Source organism: Misgurnus anguillicaudatus, chromosome 5 (genome assembly GCF_027580225.2).
Source record: "Misgurnus anguillicaudatus chromosome 5, ASM2758022v2, whole genome shotgun sequence".
In the NCBI taxonomy this organism is placed as follows: Eukaryota; Metazoa; Chordata; class Actinopteri; order Cypriniformes; family Cobitidae; genus Misgurnus; species Misgurnus anguillicaudatus.
Genome location: NC_073341.2, coordinates 9,884,765 through 9,909,010, shown reverse-complemented (window position 1 = coordinate 9,909,010; position 24,246 = coordinate 9,884,765). Strand labels below are relative to the sequence as shown.

Here is a 24,246-nt window from a genome sequence, read left to right as displayed (position 1 = left end):
CCCTCCAAATTATTGAATTCAGGGGTTGCAATCACTTCCAGTGAAAGGAACTCCTAATGCTTCCTCATACAAAGACATTTTGGACAATGGCTGTTTCTCAATGTCAAGAAAGGATCCTCGGAAGCTAGAATTTCGAGGATGCTACGTCATCGACATCCTTCGAAGGACTGTTCCAATGTCGAGGAATATGTATATCCTTCGCGCTCTCAAATTACCCACAATCCTATTCGCGCAGCGCCAAAAGCACACCTTTATACTGACGTAATGACGCTATGACGTGCACTTGCTAGCCTGTTCCATTTACGTGTTCTCCAAATTCAAAAGAGGAACCTCGCCTAGCCTCTAAAGGAAGTGATTTGGAAAGACCAGTCCTGCCAAGGAAGTATCCTTGACATTGAGAAACAGCCAATGTCATGCTCCCAACTTTGCGGGAACATCTTTGGGATGAATTAAAGCGGAGACTACGAGCGAGGCCTTCTCATCCAACATCAGTGTCTGACCTTACAAATGTGCTTTTAGAAGAATGCTCAAAAATTCCCATTAACACACATCTAAACCTTGCAGAAAGTCTTTCAAGAAGAGTTGAAGCTGTTATAGCTGCAAAGAGTGGGCCAACTTCATATTAAACCCTATGGATTAGGAAATGGGATGTCATTCAGGTTCATGTGCATATAAAGGCAGTTGTCCCAAAATTTTTGCCAATATAGTGTAGAACTATCTGCTTTAAGTTGGCTTTCCCAGCCTGGTCGAAATTGTTGGGCAGCTGGTTTTAGCTGGTGAGTAAGCTGGTTTTCCAGCCTGACCAGCTAAAAAGTGGCCAAAACCAGCCGGCTACTGTACACCAGCTAAAGCTTAAGCTGGTTTAGCTATTTTTAGCAGGGATAGTCATAAAACATTCCTAAATTTTATTTGAAGGATACAATTCTGATTCTTTTCCTAATGGTTCCCAAGTCTAAACTGAAATCTATACAGATCAAGAGGGTGGAGTTTGGTTTCCCAGCACATCTTGATGATCGTGTGGATTTTCAAATGAACCGTATATCAGCATTGCATTTGCCATATACCACATGATCAATTATGAATGGTCGCCGCAGTGCATTATTAATGCCTATCTACCGTTTCCAGCATTAAAAATTTAACAGAATTGATGGGAGAAGCTAAATAAAGTCAAGTAAGTGTTTGACTAAGTATGAAGTTGGTAGGATCTCTTACAGATGAACGTGCACATTACACAATCTAGTGGACACAGAGACTAAAGTTAAGTCTAAATGTATTTGATATATGTTTAAAATGATGATGATCTTTCTATAAACTCCTAAAGAGTCATTTTACCTCAAACATAAATCCTTTTGTTGTAAATTGTCACTCCTAGTGGGAAAATAGATATTATGGTTTGTATAGAGAAATGTATTTAAGATTTGCATTTTGGCATCATCTTTATGTTCCTTCACATTGTGTTTCCAAGATTTATGGCACTTTTTATTTCTCGTATTTTGAGGTAATCGTGTAAATGCATGAACATTTTATTATAAAGAGCTGTTATTGACATGAATAATTACTATGAATTATTTGATAAGTAGTTGTAAGGTAAGTATAACATGTATAGTAATAACCCTTTTGAATGAAGGTGAACGCTCGCTTTAAATTTCTTAATGTAGAGGTTAGAAAGGTCAGAAAACAGTGGAGTGCTATTACAAGGACAGCGAGTATCTGTGTGGTTAAATGTGGATTGATGCTGATGTGGTTTAATATTTCCAGACTGCTGGTTGAAGGACCAAAGCAATCGAAGGTCAGCTTTGTTCATTGCTGCTTTGCGTCTGTGTGTGTGTGTGTATTATATAAGATAAATGGCAACAATCAGAACAGATAAAAATCACACTGGATTAAGAAGGTCTGTTCGGCATGCAAAACAAAGTAAACAGTCGTTTCCCTCCATGGGAGCTTTTAACAAACCACATTTGAAGGACAACAATACTTAGTTGAACTCAAAGTTTCTTTCACAAGAACCTTAAAAACAAGACAGCATGACATTTACAATGACTTTACAGTTTCATACAAAAGTCAATATCTTGAAGTTTCACAGAAAAAACAAAGCTTTTACATATTCCACTCTGAAATACAGTAACATTGGTACTGTAATCTCTATAAACTAATCAGGTTTGGTTGGTTTATTATATGTACATGGTCAAACTACTACAAAAAAAGTATTTTCGTGCTTCTCCCTAAACATCATTTGTTTGTCAATCCTGGTATGATGCGGTGTAGACATTTGTGACACTGCCTGTAAAAACCTAGCTGAAGTTATGTTGTCTGACTTACTGTTTTCTACATAATATCAGTTTACATAATGTAAACAACATTTTGTGCAAATATAACCTTGATCTCTTTAATATTGACTGAGTACGGTCACGTCAGACATTGACATCAATGTGAAATCAAACTTGAGACTTTAGACTGGATTTCACAGACAGGGTCACATACAGTTTGGCAACATATAATACTGTACACGTCAAGGGGAAACATAGAAAAAAAAAACAATATGTCGTTTTAAAGCCACATTGCATTGATTTTCTCATTTCCTGGGGTCACACAAAGCTTAGACAAAAGGCGAAGCATTTCTACATTTTGATTGGTTAATCACATAATGTTTATAAATCAGCTTTGACTAATAGAGTTGTACTAAAAAATATAAACTGCCATATTGTCCCACTCTGTACCACAATGGTTCTGCAGTAATGCATTTTCTCAAAGAGCCCATATTGCATTGTTAAAAAACGTCATTTTGTGTATTTGGGTGATTCTCGCAAAATTAGACTTATGAGGTGTCATGAAACATTTTGATAAAAAAAGTAAATGCAAAGTAAGCGTATAAAAATAAGAAGCATACAGTTACAAACATCTCTTCATGTACTCATTTGTGCATGATTTCAAATTACATCATACAAACCAATTTTTTTTCACATTTAATGGTAAATTTTTCATTACCGCAATGTGTCCATGACTGGATTTGGATTCTTTGACATGGAAATATTTATAATTATTAAAAAAATGCTATAGTGCATGTCAGAAACATGTGGTGTTTGGTGATCATTGGAGACAATAATAAGAAACAATTTTCTCATCCTCCGCAACAATTTTCAATCATTGTTTAAGCCCTCAAGGAATTAACATTTTCAAAAAGAATTGTGGAAATTTTGGGAAGGGACATATTTGACTGTGACACCCAAGATGGCTACCAGGTAAGCATTTCTTATCTTTTCTCTTTTAGATAAAAGTTGAAATTTTGTTTGTCATAGTACCTAGACAACTTTTTAGTTCTCATTACCGAAACATGAGTTTGTGAATGCATATATTTAATGTAATATCATGTTGCGGTAATGATAATTTTTGATAATGATAATCTAAAAAAAATTAAATAACTCTATAGGAAATTTTTTTTTTTTAATAATCTAAAAATAATGATTATAGTAAGTTCAGACATTAATCTTATATGTGCCAAAAAATTGACTTCAATGGCTTTTTAAAAAAATCTGATACTAGACACCTTCTAAGTCTGGATTTTGTGAGAATTACCCATTAAGTCCCACATATACAGTATGGCAATATGTTTATGGGAGAAATCCCAAAATAAGAAAATAATATAAGAGAAATAAAAAATAAATAAAAAATAGAACACAATGAGTACAGTAGAGTTTAAATCTAGTCTTGTTTTTTCCCATGCTTCTGGTTTTCCCCAATGTAGGAATTCACAGAATTCAGATTTATACTGTAAACCTCAGGGCGAGATCACACTTCATATCCTCATGTTCCCCTTGGAATCACTCTGAATAAAAACTAAAAACAATAATCTGTTCTTTTTAGTTGCACGTTAACATAAAATGTAAACCCCTGACAGACTGACCTACCTTACATGATACTCAAAACTGATAACAAAATGCTACCTTTATACTGACAGTTAACTACAATATTTACATACTGAATTTCCTCATTTTGACAGTGTGCCACATTTAAACACTTGATATCATATTGTTCCCAAAGTACAGTGAATCCTAATAAAAGTTTCTGTTCTTTGTACTCATATCTCAACATATAACAAATAAATCACTGTTGCGCACCCCTCAGTCCATCTAAAGTTTGTCTGGAACCACGAAAACACGAATTTGTATTTGTTGATACCACCGTTATATCAGTCTGCCAGGAGCAAACTGTGATCCAGTCCACCACAAGAGACCACCGCAGGCACCCACTATGAGGACAACCACAGCGGATTTAAGCACGGCTCGAGGGGGTCGAGTGAAGTCGGGTGGTCCCATTGTCGCCAGAAGAGCGGTAGTCACCGTCAGCGTGAACACGATGGAGATGGCTGTGTTGATGGCCACGATCTGACCGAACTTTGCAAAAGGCACGATGACACAGAAAAAGAGTGGAATGGTCGAAATCACTGTGGTTACAGCACTGGACACTATTGCAACCCCAACGTGATTCGCTGCTTCAATGGTCCTCAGCTGCCGTTTGATGGACAACTCCTGTAAGGTAAAGAAGATGGAAGGAAAGTTCTTATTAATGTGAAATATAAGCAGGGATGGGTCAAATTTGAGGAAATGATGGGAAAGTCAAATTTGTTTTATCTATATGATGGAAGTGTACTTTAAATGGGTCAAACATGCAGACCTGATTAAGGCAACACTTCACCTGAAGCCGGTGTGGTTAATGCATTACACAGGTGTTGCTAATACATTATAAACATAAATATTGTTCTTCACATTGTAACGCATTATATAAATCATAATTGATTTTAACCACAATAACAATACTTTGAAGTACTTTCTGAAATGTGATTACACCTTAAAAGAGTATAAGCAAGGGATCGTGTACAGGCAGCTGCTTGTTATTGTGGAATAAATCCAGACGGGTGATCAGGATCATAATCCACTTCCTATGGCCAAGATGTATTTAAACAAGTTTAAAGTTCAAACAAAGTTGCATTTAGTTAAAATCACAAATATATGTTACTAATGATGCATATTTATGCATATTGAATTTATAAGTAATAAACTACACCTGCAAACATGACTTGCAGTTCCCGGATGACCATGCAGAATTAGTTTTGAGTGGTCTTATCGGTAAATATATTGACCTTTGAATGTCACGACTGGACAGTCATAATCAATTATTCCAGAATGCCGTGTAATAACAAATTATAACACATGGACCTGAATTTTTGTTATGTAATTTGTAATTAGGATTGCAAAATTTCAGGAATTTTCAGGACTGGAAACTTTCCATGGGAATTAATGGGAATATATAGGAATTAACATGGAAACAGTATATGAGAATTAATGGGAATAAACTGGGAATTTGAAAAAATTACAGAGTTGCCCATAACAGGGAACTTAAATGTCGTTTAAAAAATCTTTAAAATGTGACATTTTTATTACATTGCATACGTATTTGTTTACGACCACTGAATACACTCAAAAAAATGATTCAAGCCCTTCTTAGAAATGACACATTAAAATTGTGTTCAATTAATTTAAAATACCTCATTAAGGGGAATAAGTATATATATTAAATTAGTCTTACACAAAATGAATATGTACTATAATTTATTGATTTCTTTTTAATTGCGTTAACACAATTAGTTTGAGATTAGGTTCTGGAAAAAGAATACCGTATTTTTATGTCTACCTAATTTTATCATGTTCAGTCCACTTAATCATTTTATGTTGGGACAACATGAATGATTTGTGTTGCTATTACTAACTGGGCCGTGGATCTGTATTTCCCAGCATGCTTTGCATGCAACGGCGTTTGGAGAGTAGTTTTTTTAATTAAGTGTTATTTTATGTATTTTTAGGTAAAGAGAAAGACTTAATAGGGTTTAATGTTCGTTTATCTTATTGATTTAGAAGATTTTGTGTTATTTTTTTCAAATTGTTTGGTTGCCATCGTGCAAAAGAGTGGCGCTTGTGGTTAAGTTGTGGATGTGACGTATTTCTCTCAATGAGCACTAACTGTGTTAATGCTCGTCTCACATGCTCATCCAAAGTATGTTATTATTATTAGCATGCTAGCATGTGCTCACACTAATTAGTATGATATAAAAACATTTTATATAAAATAACTGAATTGAGTTATTCAGACTACACTACATTGAGTTATTGAAACTACAATAAATTGAGTTATTCAAACTACACTAAATTGAGTTATTTAGACTATACTAAATTGAGTTGAGGCAACTACACTTAATTGAGTACTGCCATCTACTTTAAATTGAGTTGGACAAACTCAATATATTTTAATTCTGTAAAGCAGTTTTTTATGAGTTAGGGTTACAAATTCATATTGGATGGAAATCCTGCCCACAATTTAATTGAGTTAATCCAATGAATAATTTTTTTGCGTATTTGATATAGTTTATATACATTTTCCAAATAATTCCCATAATTTCCCGAAAATTCCCATAAATTCCTGTTAAGTTTCCATTTTGGAATATTTCTAAAAATTCCAAGATTAAGTTCTAATGGAAAGTTTTCGGAACTTTACAGGAAACTTTCCGCCCCTTTGCAACCCTAGTTGTAATGTTTTCAAAACATACATTTATTAAAATATAAAATCATGTAGGGATATATTGAGTAGATGTACATGCACAGAAATGTGAATATGAAAACATATAATCCAATAAAATTTTTGATATATTACAAAATGTATGCGTTTAAAAAAGGGTTTTATAATGCACTGATAAATGCTGAGTATTATAATGTATTGTAAATGTGCCCAGAGTTATTTATTGCATTATAATACACAACATTATGCATACAAGATGAAAAGTTTAAGTTTATTAAAAATCCTTTAAAGAACTGTTATGAGGATTAACTTTATGACTGGTTGCATGAACAGGTTAGATGTTATTTTTGAAGGACTGATATAAATGACTTCCCTGCAGCGCCCTGGGGTTCAGCGCTTTGCACAAGGGCACAATCATAACAGGAAATCCCAATAGCTTAACATTCCTGTCCCTATCCAAACTGAAGTATTTCACGTCTTATTTCTACAATTCAACTCCCAGTAGCAATGTACCAATCAGGAATGTAATGAAAATATATTCAACAATGGACTACAGTCTGCAATAATCTTTTATGTATACACTATTTACACTTCTGATTAACTATGAATGTATTATTTACAGTGGTTTCTTAAACTGCATATTACGTGTATTATGTGTAAGATGACGCATTTCAACACTCCAGCATCTCAATAGACTCATTAAGTTTTATTTATTAAGTGGATAAATGGTAATCATACCGAACTATGATCCAGTCCTGAGGCCACAGTGTCTCCAGCCAGTAGATAACCTTCCACTAGATGTAAGCAGTAGTCCACTGAAGAACCCACCAATATAGAGAGTGAGATGGCTTCTACTGCACCCATCTCCCAGCCAAGCCAATACATCACAGCCACCACCAGGCAAACCATACCTGCCATTATATACATTAGACAAAGACTTTAACTATGTTCATATACAGTATACATCTGGGTTATTTTTAATTCAGCATCAGGTGAACCCAGTCATTGGGTTAAATAAATTTAGAAATTGCTTATATTTGACCCAACAATGGGTTAAAAACCCAACATACAGTAGGTTAAATTACAAATTAGTAGTCTCTTTATGACCGAATGCAAAATAATAATTTTTTAGAGTGTAGTTACCAAAAATAATGACAACGTGTGACTTGTTGAAGGCAAAAGATCTGCATGAACATCAAAGTTTATCATATCAATATTTTATTGTGTTTTGCACCATCACTTCATTTTTGTCTCATTTTACAGCCACACAATGCCAATTTTCATAGCCTGAGAGAGGCTCACGGATTAACAGTAATACACACTTATGTCATGTAGTCTATATATGTACATAGCTTTATAATGACACTTTTGTTACATTCAAAATTGCATGAATGTTTAGGGCTCTTAAAACTGACAGGGAGGTTAAACAAATTCATTCCATTGAATCAAGAGGTGATGTTAAATTTAAGGATCATTGCATCATTTTTAAAATCTATTTCCTTGTTTAGTTCGGCTTATAGGAGCGGGGTGATTTTCTAAGTCTGCTTTCATTTTGAATCATTTGTGAATTCGTTCAGTCTGAGTAATCACTTGTACTGATGATATTTCCCTGTTGAAAGCAAGTTCAATTACGTTTATGTTTGGCATGTATTACCATATAAATGAGATTGGGCGATGGTTTTTCATAACAAAGACGATGGCTTTCACAACCACTACATAATACTTGAGTCAATTAAATGGAACAAAAGGACAGAAACAGGTTGATGTCACTCAGGGCCGTTCTAGCCATTTTGATGCCCTAGGCGAAACTCCTATTGGGACCTCCTTTGAACAAGATCAATTTGACATGCAATGCTAAATAATTATGTAAAAATCATGTAATACTCCAATCTTTATTACATTAAATTCAACATAGCAGTTAAAAAATGTAACAACGTTTTTCATTATCTATTAAAGTTTTATAAAGGAAAAAGAATTGTGTGTGCTTTTTACTGAACCAATTTTTAAATTGACATTCGAACCCTTTGATCTAATGATGGTGTTGAGCGCTGAAAATGGAAAACTTTACATGTAATTAATGATCAGGTTGTAACTGATAGCCATCTGATCCAATGCCATATAGACATCAGATTGAGCAGTACTACAGCCTAATGGAGGATCACATTTTAGGGTGGCTGTGCCCCGGTTGTGCTACACGTTGGACCAGGGGTAGGCAAATATTGTTGACTCAAGGGCCACATTGAATGTGAACGACAAATTTAGCTTATTTTTGTCCAAATCAACACTCATTTATTACTGTACTATACACTCACCTAAAGGATTATTAGGAACACCATACTAACACTGTGTTTGACCCCCTTTCGCCTTCAGAACTGCCTTAATTCTACGTGGCATTGATTCAACAAGGTGCTGAAAGCATTCTTTGGAAATGTTGGCCCATATTGATAGGATAGCATCTTGCAGTTGATGGAGATTTGTGGGATGCACATTCAGGGCACGAAGCTCCCGATCCACCACATCCCAAAGATGCTCTATTGGGTTGAGATCTGGTGACTGTGGGGGCCATTTTAGTACAGTGAACTCATTGACATGTTCAAGAAACCAATTTGAAATGATTCGAGCTTTGTGACATGGAGCATTATCCTGCTGGAAGTAGCCATCAGAGGATGAGGACATGGTGGTCATAAAGGGATGAACATGGTCAGAAACAATGCTCAGGTAGACTGTGGCATTTAAACGATGCCCAATTGGCACTAAGGGGCCTAAAGTGTGCTAAGAAAACATCCCGCACACCATTACACCATCACCACCACCAGTCTGCACAGTGGTAACAAGGCATGATGGATCCATGTTCTCATTCTGTTTATGCCAAATTCTGACTCTACCATCTGAATATCTCAACAGAAATCGAGACTCATCAGATCAGGCAACATTTTTTCAGTCTTCAACTATCCAATTTTGGTGAGCTCGTGCAAATTGTAGCCTCTTTTTCCTATTTGTAGTGGAGATGAGTGGTACCCGGTGGGGTCTTCTGCTGTTGTAGCCCATCTGCCTCAAGGTTGTGCGTGTTGTGGCTTCACAAATGCTTTGCTGCATACCTCGCTTGTAACGAGTGGTTATTTCAGTCAAAGTTGCTCTTCTATCAGCTTGAAACAGTCGGCGCATTCTCCTCTGACCTCTAGCATCAACAAGGTATTTTTGCCGACAGGACTGCCGCATACTGGATGTTTTTCCCTTTTCACACCATTCTTTGTAAACCCTAGAACTGGTTGTGCGTGAAAATCCCAGTAACTGAGCAGATTTTAAAATACTCAGACCGGCCGTCTGGCTCCAACAAGCATGCCAAGCTTAAAATTGCTTAAACCACCTTTCTTTCCCATTCTGACATTCAGTTTGGAGTTCAGGAGATTGTCTTGACCAGGACCACACCCCTAAATGTATTGAAGCAACTGCCATGTGACTGGTTGATTAGATAATTACATTCATGAGAAATTGAACAGGTGTTCCTAATAATCCTTTAGGGGAGTGTAGTTATATTTTTACCCTTTAAGAACACAATTTATATTTCTGAAAAAACTGTACCACTGCTCTTGTGCATAACATATGTACAGTTCTAAATTACACATCATAATCGAAGTAATATATTTAGTATAGTAAGACAAGTCTCATTTCATATCCATTGTGAGACATATTTACAGTTATCATCATGAGGAAAATTAACCATGGTTTAATTTTTGTAGTAACCATGTTTTTAGCAGATTAATTACCATCTTTATTACCATAGTTCTACAACAAATAAAATACCATTGTTGTGATGGTGAGAACATAGTACATTTTATGGTTACTTACTACAAATAAAACCTTAATGTATACAAATAGTTTAATCATGCTTAATTTTCTTAAGGGCAAATTGCCACAAGTGCATTGTTTGATAAACACAACATATCAATTATCAAAATATGTGTTAAAAACAATAGACATACCACTTTCTGTCTGATGCTGATTAAATATTTGGCTGTCCATTATGTGTTAAACACACAACATTCAGAAGTTTATCTTTAATTTTGTTGCCGTGCTCATTTTTCACTTATTCAAGTCAGTCAAGCGGCAGTCAAAATGTATATGTGCTCTTTGGTGCCTCAGCTGGAGGGGCCCTAGGTGACCACCTTGTTCGCCTATGCCTAGAAATGGCTCTGGGGCCTCATTTATAAAATGCTACATAGAACCATCCTACATTTAATCTTACGATTATTTATTAAAAATTTGTACATTTTATTCATAAAACGAACGTATGCACAGGAAACACACATACCTCTTTCTTTCAGATGTGAAATCTATAAATCGCAAATGAATTTGTGCGCAGCTGAGCAGTTTCAGCCTAATTAATGACACTAGCCTCTTTCACACAGTAATTCTGGTAAATTACCATGAATTTACCAGAATGAATTTACCAGTAAATACAAAAATGTGCTGTTCACACATGCAGTGACGTTCCGTCTTTTTACCAGTAAGACATCATTCACACATCAGTATCAAAATACCGGTAAACTCTGAGAGAAAGCGGAAGTTACCTGTGGCGCGCGGCCGGCGAGCTCAGTCCGTGTCGTATTTGTAAACGGCGGGTTATGACTTAATATCCACGGTCCGTATTTTGTGCCACCATGTTTCTACAGAAGCCCTTAACGGACAAACTTTTTTTATTAAGTTGTCTCTGTCAATTACATTTTTTTCCAGTGGCGGGTACCGTAGCTTCTCTATGCGTTTCAAAACAAGGGGTGAGCAGTGGACTGAGCCGTTGGATGCAATTCGCAACCTCACCACTGGATGCCGCTAAAATTTACACACTGCATCTTTAAATCCTTATCGAGCAGCAAAAATGGCTTATATTTCAAAAACCTGCAGCAATCAGACTAGCAAAAGTGCGTATGTCTGCTCAGACCCTGACGTGGTGCAAAGCACTTTTCTACGTCAAAGACAGTTTTTATTAATTTCGACTGTGCCGTGGATTTTTGCGTATGCACATTTTCAGTCAAATCTGTGCATACGCACACTTTATAAATATGGCTCCTTATGTCATTACCCAAAAAGAAAAACTGAATCCTCAGGAGATTTAGGTGGTAAACTACTTTTCATGTATTTTAAGGAACATTCATAAAACATTTAAAGGTGAATGTCATGTAAAAATGTGTACATTTCTCTAATGTCTTTCTATTTGCATAATACAGATGTTTTTACTGAAGTATAAAAAATATTGTAATAATGTTTTTGTAATTAAAAATGAAGATAAATTAAATTCTGTATAACAAATACTACGATGATATATAAATTTTACAATTTTAATTATACAATTTTACTCAACATTACAATGAAAAAGAGAGATTTTAAGAGACTGAACATCTTTAAAATGTGTTTCAATTCCATAAAAAATTTTGTTACCATGCAATAGGTTCATGTCAAACATAATTTTTACTTTTCCTCTTTTGATTTAAGTGTAAAATATTAGACAATTGTTGTTTATGAGTGGAATGAAACTGCAATCAATTAAATGTATTTATTAAATTAATCTTTATGAGTTTCTGTACAAACACATCAACACATCTGAAGTAACATGCTACAATACTGTATTAACAAAACAAGTTTGCAAACTTACCCAGAATGCTCAGCAGGATGGGCAGCAACAGAAGTGGATGAGCAGTAAAGAGGGCTACTGATGCTATGCAAATGGCAAGAGACAGCAGCAGACTGTAGAGGGCGCTCTCCACACCTAGCCATATACAACAGAAGAGGAATTTCTCATTGTTGAATGTATTATAAATAGAGAATCTGAATGCAGTCTCGCTCTTCTTGTCATTTCTCGAGACTCAGTGATTAACAGATACTCATAATAATCACTGATCGCACTTAAATTGATCATTTAGCCATTTTGCTATTGCTATTTGTGTTCCCTTGCCTATGATTTCCATGAAGATCTGTTTCCAGTGCTGACAGGTCTGAAACCCTCGCCTCAAGGAAGATGAAGCTGGGATTGATGCAAGCTGTTTATGCAGGAAGCTCTCCCATTGGAGGAAATCAGAGTGAGTCTGAAACGAAGACTTTCCTTTGTAGGTGGTCTAAATAGCAGAAACATTGGAACAGTAAATAATGGCAGATTTATTTTGATCTACTTATTTATTATTTGATCGAAACTATACATTTTATTCATGAAATGAGGTTATGAACTCACTGATTCAAAAGCCATAGATATCCAGTGCACTCTTCCGCCCTGCATGCCCACTGCACCATGGGATAGCTGACCGGGCAAAAGGTTGGGCTCGGGAAGAGAGTGACATTCAGGATGAAGCAAGGGTAGAATTGATGTGAGACTATTACCTGATGGTAAACACTGAGCTCCACCAGGTTTCACCAGCTTGGTATTGGCACTGATGGCTTTGCACAGCTTGCACAAGTGTCCGATTTCATTAAAGAGATCAAAGTCTGGATCATACATCACATTGCCCTTTGAGAAAGAGGAAAGTCTATTATCAGAAATATTAATAATTCATCGTCGCCATCACCTTCAGCTTTAATGAAAATCAATAAACATACAGTGGAGTCCGAAAGTCTTGGGAATTTTTATAGATTTTTTTCTTTTAACTTCTTTTCTTTAACAAAAATAAAAGAGAACCAAGGAGTTGGGCCATGCACTGCGCTTTACAGTAAGTCTACATTTTTTACCATTATAGTATTTGTATATCTGTACCCAGGAACAATAGTTTAATTTTGTCTCACCAGATCTCCAATAACATGATTGTCTGAGCCTTGAGTACGGTTGACCCCAAGTATACCGAAAACAACAAACACCATGGCTCCAGTGTCCACTAGAGGGCGCACTGCTGGTTTCCCACAACCACCTCCACTGCAAGGGTTAAACCCAAACGTCTTGGAGACCTTAACCTGAGTGACTGATGAGATGCAGTGGATAAGATGCATTTCAAACACTCGTGAAAGACATGAACTGCTGACAAATGTCAGACAAGAAACCATCTGCCAAATAAGAATGTACAAGAAACATTGCTCAAGGGTATTTTGAAAGGCATGCATATTTTAAAATTAACATTCAGGCGGTAGAGTCTGACAGATTTTACTGTTGCTTTCACTGTAAACAAATATATATTTTTTTAATTATTGCTGTGACTACACAGAATATGTGACCATCTCTCTCTGAAATCCACGCTTAAGTCTCATAATCAAATTTAGTTTCATTTCACTCATTCATTTCAATCTTTGTTATGACCTTAGGCAATATTAAAGGTGCAGTGTGTAAATTTTAGCGGCATCTAGTGGTGAGGTGGTGAATTGCAACCAACGGCTCAGTCCATTGGTCACGTCTTGCTTTTGAAACACATAGAGAAGCTACGGTAGCCACCACCGGACAAATATGTCATCATTGGACACAACTTAGTAAAAAAGTTTGTCTGTTAAGGGCTTCTGTAGAAACATGGCGGCACAAAATGGCGGCTTCCATGTAAGGGGACCCTCTGTGTATGTAGATAAAACATTTCATTCTAAGGCAATAAACACATAACGGTTCATTTTGAAAGGTCTTTATACACCCCTGATAATTCAGTTTTGTATAATTTTTTGCATTTCTGTCAAGAGATCCTTCAAAAAATTACACACTGCACCTTTAAAGATATCATAGATTTATATTTTTACAGAATTTTCTTTACAGGTGATTTTACAAACTGATCTCACGGAAAGTCTTGTTATAGTCACGCAAAATTTTATTAATTTATTCGTGTCCATGGCACGAAATTTTACTTTATTTCGTGCCTTGAGCACGAATGTCTTTTTCGTGAAACTCGCACAAATTTCTATAAATAGTTTCGCGTGTTTGTGGTACGACTTTCTTTTTCATGTCATTTTATGTATTGTTTTCTCATATTTTTTTCCTATTTTTTTACCATTGTCGCTTGGGGTTAGGGTTAGAATCACTTTCTGATACATTTTAGACATCCTTACCCAAACCCCAACTCTAAGTGGGGTCGCACACTGGACGCGGAGCTCAGCGCCATTCTTAAAAAAAATCTAACACATTGTTTTCTATGAGTAAACACACACTGGCGCGGACAGGCACGCCCAGTTGCTCAAATCCCTGTCGCGCCACAGAGCGCCACTCACATAGTTTAACATTAAATAACATCATATTTGTCCCAAATCATTCATGATTAACATTGGCTGCTAACGTATATTTAGCATTTTGAAGTATACGCAATCTGAATAAGGTCGCGCTATTTAATGCGCACTTCCGGTTTACGATAACTTCGAGTTGTCCTAGACGCAACTCGACGCGGCACTGAGCTGAGCGTCCGGTGTGCGACCCCCTTAACTGCAACTCCAGGTGATAATGATTTATATAAAAGGGGGGGGGATAATACATGAAATTACATGAAAAAGAAAGTCATGCCACAGACATGAAAACGCATTTATAGAAATTCATGGTGAGTGACACGGAAAAGACATTCGTGCTCAAGGCACGAAAAAAGCTGAATTTCGTGCCATGGACACAAATAAATTAATACAATTTTTCGTGACTATAACATGACTTTCCGTAAGATCATGTTGTGATTTAATATAAAAATTAAATCACTAACTAGGTCACATTTTGTCATTATACCCTCAATCTATTCCAAACCTGTATGACTTGCTTTCTTCTGCAAAACACTATAAAGAATGAGCCTAAATCAAGTCAAGTCACCTTTACTTATATAGCGCTTTATACAACACAGACAATACTTATTACAGCTTGACAGTAATACACAGGAGAGTAAACCAGAAAGTGCTTGTGTAATGCGAAATGTGGAAACTATAGTAGCCTAATGCAGGACTGTCAGGCAGTGGCTGTGGGCGGGGCTTTATCAGTCTGATGTCACATTAACAAGAGAATCAAAACCGCATGTCTAATGAGATTGCCTCGGTTTAATGGGGATTTAAAAAGGAGTGGGTGGATTTTTTCATTGTGGGGTTGCTCGAACACACATTTATGTCCTAACACCTTGTAAAAGTGGATTTTGCATAATAGGTGCCCTTTAAAAGTAATATCTTATCATGAGCATTTTAGGAACACAGAGATTAATATTTTATACATCAACATTTACTGAGCAGATTTCTCAATTCAGATCCAAAGTCAAATGAACTATAAATCAGCTCTGCAGAGAACAGGAGTGTGATTATGCAGCTTCATCTTTCTTTATAAGAGCCTATAAATAAACATTGTACATGATGGACATTAATGGTGAACAGAACTGGTGAGAAAAATGTGTCATTTCAACTATAAAGCAGTTCTGCAGAGTACAATAGTGTAATTATGTTAAAAATCTGAATATTGAATTGTTGATGTTTGTGGACATATCTCTGAATGGTCAGCCTTGAAATATAGAAAAGTTACCTTTGTTTTACTTTGTGAAACAAATTTTTACATATTCATTTGTCGAGATAAATGCACAGCTTTAACCACTTGAATGTTCATAAGTGTTAATCAGATTAGTGTGTACCTGCAGGCAGTGGAGCATAGAAACTGCCCTGAGTGGGTCCATCAGGACCTGAGCTGAACACACAGCCCGGTGGTCCCTCACACACTCGACTGGCATACGGGCTGATCGTGTGCTGGGCAAAATACAGCTTCCTGTCAAAAGAGAATTATACTTCTACAATATACATCGAAAAGTATTGTTTGATGTAGGTAAAACTATACTCGTTAAAGTCCCCCTGTGGTGAAAATCAAGTTTTTATTGTTGTTTTTATGTCTATGTGGTGTTTTTATTATGCTTTAAGATAAAAAAAATTATAATGAAATGATAGCTACTTCTGCGACGCGAGCACTTGCAGTGCGCTTGTGTAGCTCAGTAGTAGAGTATTGCATTAGTAGAGCAAAAGGTCATGGGTTTAAACCCGGGAAACACACATTGATAAAGTTGCTTAGGATAAAAACATCTACCAAATACATAAATGTAAATGAATGTTCTACCCTGTTAACATCAGCACTAAACAAATCCGTGTTGCATTAATGTGCAACTGGAGGCTGGGACTAATTTGCATATTCATAGATCCACGTATACTAATGAGGCAGGGGTATAGATGTACACAAGTTTTAGGCGAGATGAAATTATTATCACAGAATAAAACGTATACATATGCTGTTTTATGCTCTAAGATAAGTTTTTAAGGTCGAGTGCAGGGGGACTTTAAAATAAAAATGCTCCACAATGCCATTGATAGAAGATCAGTTTTTGGCAGATTGGTTCCATAGAAAACCTTTGCCATCTGAAGAACCTTTTTGTTCATAAAAGCATCTTTGTAGTGGAGAACAGTGATGCGCGGGTTGATCCAAAATGAGCCTGCTGTTACGAGTCATCAAAAAATATTTTTAATGATATTCGGGTCGTGGTCGGTCGGGTTGGTTGAAATAACAACAATGAATTATTTCAAACAATTACTACTTTTTAAAAATGTGGGCCAGGAAGCGGGTCAGGTACAATATTTTTTTGTGGTCCAAGTTGCGGGCAAGTTAGTTGAAAACGTCGGTCGGGTGCGGGTTGTTTATACATTGAACCGCGCATCACTGGTGGAGAACGGTTCTACAGACTATGAAAAGGTGAGAAAGAAATGGTATTTTTAAAAACCTTTGACTGAATGGTTCTTTGGGGAACCAAAAATGGTTCTTCTATGGCTTCGCTATTTTAAAGAGTGTAGGTGAATCAAATAAAATATGTAAAGATCTCATGTAGGTACTTTCACGAAGAAAATACTAAATATCCAAGTACTATTTTTCACTCCTTTTGCATTTAAAAAAAAAATTCCATCAAAACATATACAAAAACGATAGCTATTTTTTATGCTAACAGCCCATTCTGATGAAATGTTTATAGCTCGCAGTGTAAAAGTCTTGCAATACATATGCCAAATTCCAATTTTGCGTGCATATGATATGCCAGTCCTTCCCGTTCACCTTATATGGTGCATCTTTTCGTGTCGTTTAATGTATTGGTTTCTCTTTTTTATTGTTTTTTTATCATTGTTGCTTGGGTTTCCGGTTAGAACAACTTTTTGGTACATAAAATGACATGTTAACCCAAACCCCAGTTCTAACCCCAGCTTTAAGTGGCCATGGTTTAAAAAATATCATGGATCAAAATCTAACCATAAAGCAATAATGGTTTAAAAAACAAAAACGTTGAGAAACCAATACATAAAACGACATGAAAAGATGCATCGTATTAAGTAAACGGGAAGGCATGCTGTACAGTATCATATGTATTCATAATTGGATTTTGGTGTATGTATTGTAAAAATGTTTAACTCATTAGCTAACATGAACTAACAATGAACAATACTTCTACAGCATTTATTAATATTAATTGATTGATGTTAATTTCAGCATTTACTAATACATTTTTAGATCAAAAGTTGTACAGTAACATTAGTTAACGCACCATGATCTAACATGAGTCTGTGCTGGCATTAAAATCATTAACAAAGATCAATAAATGCTGATAATATGAATTGCTTATCGTTACTTGAGGTTAGCTAATGCATTTACTAATGTTAACAAATACAACCTTATTGCAAAGTGTTTCCATTATTTTATAAATATTTCAAGTATTTAAAGTACTATTTGTTGCACTGAACATCACACATATGTAACACTGGACCACAAAACATAATGGTCATAAAAAAACTATTTAAAATTCTGGAATCTGAAGGTGCAAAAAAATCTAAATATTGAGAAAATTCAGATTTAAAATTGTTTAAATGAAGTTCATAGCAACACATATTACTACTACTAATTTATATATATATATATATATATATATATATATATATTTACGTTAGGGAACTTACAAAATATCTTTATGGAACATGATTTTCACTTAATATCCTTATGATTTTTGGCATAAAGACTTTATAATTTTGGTTACACTTTATTTTGATAGTCCACTAGACATTCTAACTATAAATAACTTTGCAACTTCATGTTGACTAACTTCCAATAATTTGCAATTATACGTCAACTAACTGTCATTAGCGTATTAGTAGACTGTAAGGGTTAGGGAAGAGGTTTGGGTTAGTGGAATAAGTTGACATGCACCTGCAAAGACACCTATAGACAGTCTGCTGAGATATCATAGCAATAAAGTGTTAGTAGATATTAAGCAGACAGTTTACTAATTCTCTAAAGATTGGTAGTTGATAAGTAGTTGCAAAGTTACTTATAATTAGCAAAATGGGTAACACTTTACAATAAGGTTCATTAGTTAACATTAGTTAGCTACATTAGTTAACACGAACTAATAATGAACTGCACTTATACAGCATTTATTAATCTTTGTTAATGTTAATTTCAACAATTACTAATACTTTATTAAAATCTTGTTAACATTAGTTATTGGACTCTGAACTAACATGAACAAACAATTAAAGCTTACATTTTTATTAACTAACATTAACAAAGATAAATAAATACTGTAACAACATGTATTGATCATGGTTTGTTCAAGTTAGTTAACTAATGTTAACGAATGAACCTTATTGTGAAGTGTTACGGCAAAATGTCTTAAATGGACTATCGAAATAAATTGTTACCCATTCAAACTGAATTTAAAGGAATGTAGGATTTGATCAAGTCTTGACTAATATTGATGTCAAATTGCTATTAAGGTGCTTGCTGGGTTAACTGTCATGAAATTGTTTAATGTAAATAATATCATAAATTATTTTTTTTCTTCACGTAAAGTACCGATGTCTTTATTGTTAGATTTTATAAAGTGTAACAAGTTTGACTCAACTACTGAACAACTAACTAATAATACAGTTAATGTTTATACATACATTGGGAGTTTGTCATTGTATTTAGCTGTGGAATGAAAAATGATTTTAATCAGTCACGGATCGTATCAGAACATCACGTGCCCCCCCTCCACACCCCTACCTGCTGTGTTGCTGCTCGGCCAAAGCCACAAAGAACTCAAACTCTGCCATCCAGCGTCGGCTGCCGTCACATGACCGTAAAGTAAGCATCCATCGCGGGCGGGGGTGATAGGCGTGAGAAACGCACACGGTCATCCGCGTGCTGAAGTTGCTATGGGGACTTCTGTAGGCCTGTTACCGTGACAACACATCGATCAATGTTTGTCAGCTCAGATGGAGCGGGGCTATAAGGGCAATTGAAGCATGCTGAGGTGATGTGAACACACAGTACAGACATTATGTCGTGTAAACTCCTCGGAGGATGATGGAATTTGTAGGGCTTGGAATAGATTGCGTACATTAAAAGCTTTGTTTTTCAGTGAGGCAATAACAGATATGCCGTAATGGGGTTTTTCTTGTGTGGTGAAGGTATTAAGCAATGTGAAAACACATTTGCCAACCGTAATTATGCGTTTTTCTAGATGGCTTATTGCATTTGTCTCCAGTGAAAATGTTAGTGCTTGCATGTTTGTTTAACGGAGAATGTTCATGTGTGTGTATTTATAGGTCGTGTATGTTTACGGACCTGAAAGAATGGCACATCCCCCTGCCCTCCTGATGATGCTTGCCAAGGTGCAGGTACATTGGCACTCAGTGAATAGCGATATACAGGAGCAGGAGAACCGAGATCCAGTTTGGAGACATACACAGTGAGGAGACCACCTGCAAGTTCACATGAGAGCTGATTTCAGTATTTAAGCAGTGTATAATTATGGTGTACTTTTAAAAATAGATATGATACAGTGATACCACAGAAGAACTATTTTTGATTCCCCATTTAAAGGTGCAGTGTGTAATTTTTAGAAGGATCTCTTGACAGAAATGCAATATAATATACAAAACTATATTATCAGTGGTGTATAAAGGCCTTTCATAATGAACCGTTATGTTTTTATTACATTACAATGAGACTTTTCATCTACATACACAGAGGGTCCCCTTACATGGAAGCCGCCATTTTGTGCTGCCATGTTTCTACAGAAGCCCTTAACAGACAAACGTTTTTACAAATTTGTCTCCGAAGATGACATGTTTGTACGGTGGCGGCTACTCTAGCATCTCTATGCGTTTCAAAAGCGAGGGGTGAGCAGTGGACTGAGCCATTGGTTGCAATTCGCAACTTCACCACTAGATGCCACTAAAATTTACACACTGCACCTTTAAGTTCATAAAGAGACCATTTCTTTCATTTTTTTACACTACAAAAAACATAAAGGATCTTTGGATGTTAAAGATTATTTATTGAACTACAGAGCTAAATATTTTTCTATGGCATCCTGTAGCCTCTTTATGGTTAAAAGCGTATAAGATGATTTAGTGATCTAGAACAGGGGTTTTCAAACTTTATAATGACAGGAACCTCCACATATGATAAACCTTTATGGGAAACCTTCCCTAAAATATATATCCATATTTTCTATAAAGAAACTAGTAACACTTTACTTGAAGGGTTGTGCATAATACTGACATGACACCTTCATAATCATGACAAGTGTCATTAACATGCTATTTTATGCACGTTTATGACAACTGTCATTAAGTGTCATTTGTTTAATGATGTGATTTTAAATGCAAAGATGACATTGTTTGAGATGTCATTGTTATGACAACTTGACATAAACCAATACAACATAACTTGTCATGAATCTGTCATAAACATGACATAGCAGAATAAATATCAAATTTAAGAAACTAACTAGCTTTATGGGTTAACTTTACATTAAACTGTCATTTAAATGTCATTAAGTGTTAATTCTCTTTCAAATAGTTTTATAATAGCCTCATGGATATTTTTCTTGACCTCAACAAGTGGTACAAATTGAACTTGTCATTAAAATGTCAATAAGTTTTAATACAATCTCAAATCATTTTTTCAAATACCTTAACAAAATGCAACAGACACGTTGATTATATTCAACGAACAAAACATTTAATTAATTTAATGAATGTGATGTAATTAACTGTTTTTGCAGTGATATGAACCCATCGCTGCATGGCTTAACACATCATTGTACTGTTTTCATTTAATTTTAGGTGAATCAGTCTCAAAATACAACAAAATATAATTTATCAATTTTAATTATAATTATTGGATTATTGGATTTTATTTATTAAAGCTAATAAAAAGTTTTTGAGTTAATTCTTAGGAAAAACCCATGTTTTCTTTCAAAAGTATGTGCTCATTCATGTGTAATTACTTCCACCCCACTAATCAAAGTATTCTCGTAAGTGTAGAATCTGCTATTTAAAATAAATACGGTCGAGTCGCTCGACTGGCTGAATCCATGTTGTGCCTCCATCTTTGAAATACATTCGCCGACGAGGGACATTCCTGAAATTCAAGCTCCGCCTTTCGTGCTTTCAGACTACACTCACGCTGGCCGCGAGCTGAAGCCTACGGAGGTTGCATGTGTAGGCAGTATACCTCATCAAGATAGTCTTAATTCAGAATATTAACAATTATAAAGCTGACAATTATTCTTAGTTAATTGTAAATTGATGTAATATGCTTATGACTTGCGAATGTAATGCTAAGTTAATTTAAATAAACCAGGCTTGATGACGTATGCAACCCGGATATGCGACCTGCGTAGACTGAATCCTTCGGATTTTACAACAGCCGCACACCGTGATGATCTCGCGATCTAATGCTTTGATTTGAGGCAGATTTGAAAGCCTGTTGAAGACCTATTTTCGAGGACATTAAAACACGTCGCCAAGGAAGCGAAACAGGGATTTAAAACGACAACACCACAGGAAAAACATCAAGACCAAAGTCAATATTGGAGTAATGTTAATTTTCCAAGATGGGGCTCAAGGGACACCGAAGTTGCATACTTTCTATCTTCTCCACAGGTAATTCACCATATTTGTTTACATCTATACAGTCTATCTTGTAAACTTGAAGTTTTATAGTTCCTTGGCTAACTATAGCATGGTTATGCATAACACTTGTTAGTGAAAACACGGATGTGGTTTAATGTGTTCGAACAGCCACATGCCGTCTCTCCGCCCATTTATGTAATCTGAGGTACTGAGATAAATGTTTTTCATATTTTCTGACCTCTAACACAAACACACGGTGTACAGCCCTATTTTTAGCCTTTCATTGGTAAAACTAACGCCGCTTATCTGCGCGTCTTTCGTTTCATTTTACAAGCGTGTGAAAGTTGAGCGATCTTATTTCACCAATATCAGAGAAAGCTCTTACATATACACGGACATGTAACGTTTACACAATATTAGTTTGCGTCCATTTAAACCCGTCATTACTCCTGCTCATGATTAAATGACAGGAGAGGGACTCGTCCACAGACCATCTCCTCAGTAATCTGGAGAGAAGCGGTCGAAAATGGACAAAAAGAGACGGATTTAAACACCAAGTGTAAACGTGATGTGTCTCTCTCGTCCACTTGTGATCCGATCAACGAAAATACATCTTAATACCAAGTGTAACAGCCCCTGGGATATTTTTCCTCACGTCGATGATAAAGGAGTGTCTATGGTTGCTTTTTGTATGTGGATCCTACACATGAAGGAAACTAAAAAAAATAACATTATGAAAAATATTCATGACACTGTTATAATATATAGTAAAAGTAAAAAAAAAATACTAGATGTTTAATGTACTTAAATATTAAATATAAACCAAAAACTTGAAATTATGAAATGTTGTGGAGTAAAAATTATGATAATATGCTTTGGAATGTATGTTTTCCAAAGAAAAACACGGATAAAATACAAATACATAAAAAAAATAATTTTATGTAGAAAGTAAAAATACTTAAAGCTGTAGTCTACGATGTTGAAAATCAGCCGAGAAAGCCTGAGACGGTTAGTACGTTTTAAAAAACTCATCCCGCCCCTCTGTGCTACCTGATCCCTCCCACCGGGAAACAAGCTGAACAACGTCACTCATTCAAGCTGTGATAACCGGTAGTAAACATCAGAACAGATTTACCGAGCAGTAAACACATAAAGCCTTGAAGGAATGAACAATTACAATTATGATTGTAATTGACGTTGTTTACTTTCACAACAACGTTTGGCATACGGTTCCCCTCCTGAGCTTCATGAAATGATTTTGTAAATATAATTACATTGACCCGTGATACGCGATGCTAAACGGCTGACATTCCAATGCAGACCGGCAGCATTAGCATGATGTTGTCAGACTCACAAGAAGATATCTATGTAACACCACACACAATCTTTGTAAATATAATTACATTGACCCATGATACGCGATGCTAAACGGCTAACATTCCAATGCAGACCGGCAGCATTAGCATGATGTTGTCAGACTCACAAGAAGATATCTATGTAACACCACACACAATCTTTGTAAATATAATTACATTGACCCGCGATACGCGATGCTAAACGGCTAAGTTTCCAATGCCGACCGGCAGCATGTTGTCAGACACATAAAAAGGTATTTATGTAACACCTCGCACAATAAAAGTATAAATAGATGCGTACCTGTTCAACAAAAAGTCCGCCGTGTTGGCGTCGGTTTTTAGCCCCAAATCTCCCTGAAGCTTCCTCCAGCGGTCAATGGCGGACCCTATATTGATTCTACTTAGAGTCCGGCGTTTTTCAATTTTTTTTACCTCTGCTCTTTCTTTTACAGACTTCCTTTTTCTTCCGACCTTTACTGTAGGGACAAGAAGC

General features: G+C 35.8%; 1 protein-coding gene across 2 annotated transcripts in view; it reads right to left on the bottom strand.

Annotated features, from left to right (window-relative positions):
* Nucleotides 1–3,660: 3,660 nt before the first annotated feature.
* Nucleotides 3,661–24,246, bottom strand: part of disp3 (dispatched RND transporter family member 3) — a 92,617-nt gene continuing 72,031 nt past the window's right edge. For both annotated transcript variants that reach the window (XM_073867497.1, XM_073867498.1), the window contains exons 12-20: nucleotides 20,099–20,235; nucleotides 19,535–19,704; nucleotides 16,101–16,231; nucleotides 13,336–13,508; nucleotides 12,791–13,063; nucleotides 12,518–12,677; nucleotides 12,218–12,331; nucleotides 7,306–7,478; nucleotides 3,661–4,526 (exon numbers count right to left, since the gene is read on the bottom strand). In XM_073867497.1, coding sequence (XP_073723598.1) covers nucleotides 4,182–4,526; nucleotides 7,306–7,478; nucleotides 12,218–12,331; nucleotides 12,518–12,677; nucleotides 12,791–13,063; nucleotides 13,336–13,508; nucleotides 16,101–16,231; nucleotides 19,535–19,704; nucleotides 20,099–20,235 — 1,676 coding nt within the window. In that variant the 3' untranslated portion in view covers nucleotides 3,661–4,181. The remainder of the gene's footprint in view (nucleotides 4,527–7,305; nucleotides 7,479–12,217; nucleotides 12,332–12,517; nucleotides 12,678–12,790; nucleotides 13,064–13,335; nucleotides 13,509–16,100; nucleotides 16,232–19,534; nucleotides 19,705–20,098; nucleotides 20,236–24,246) is intronic.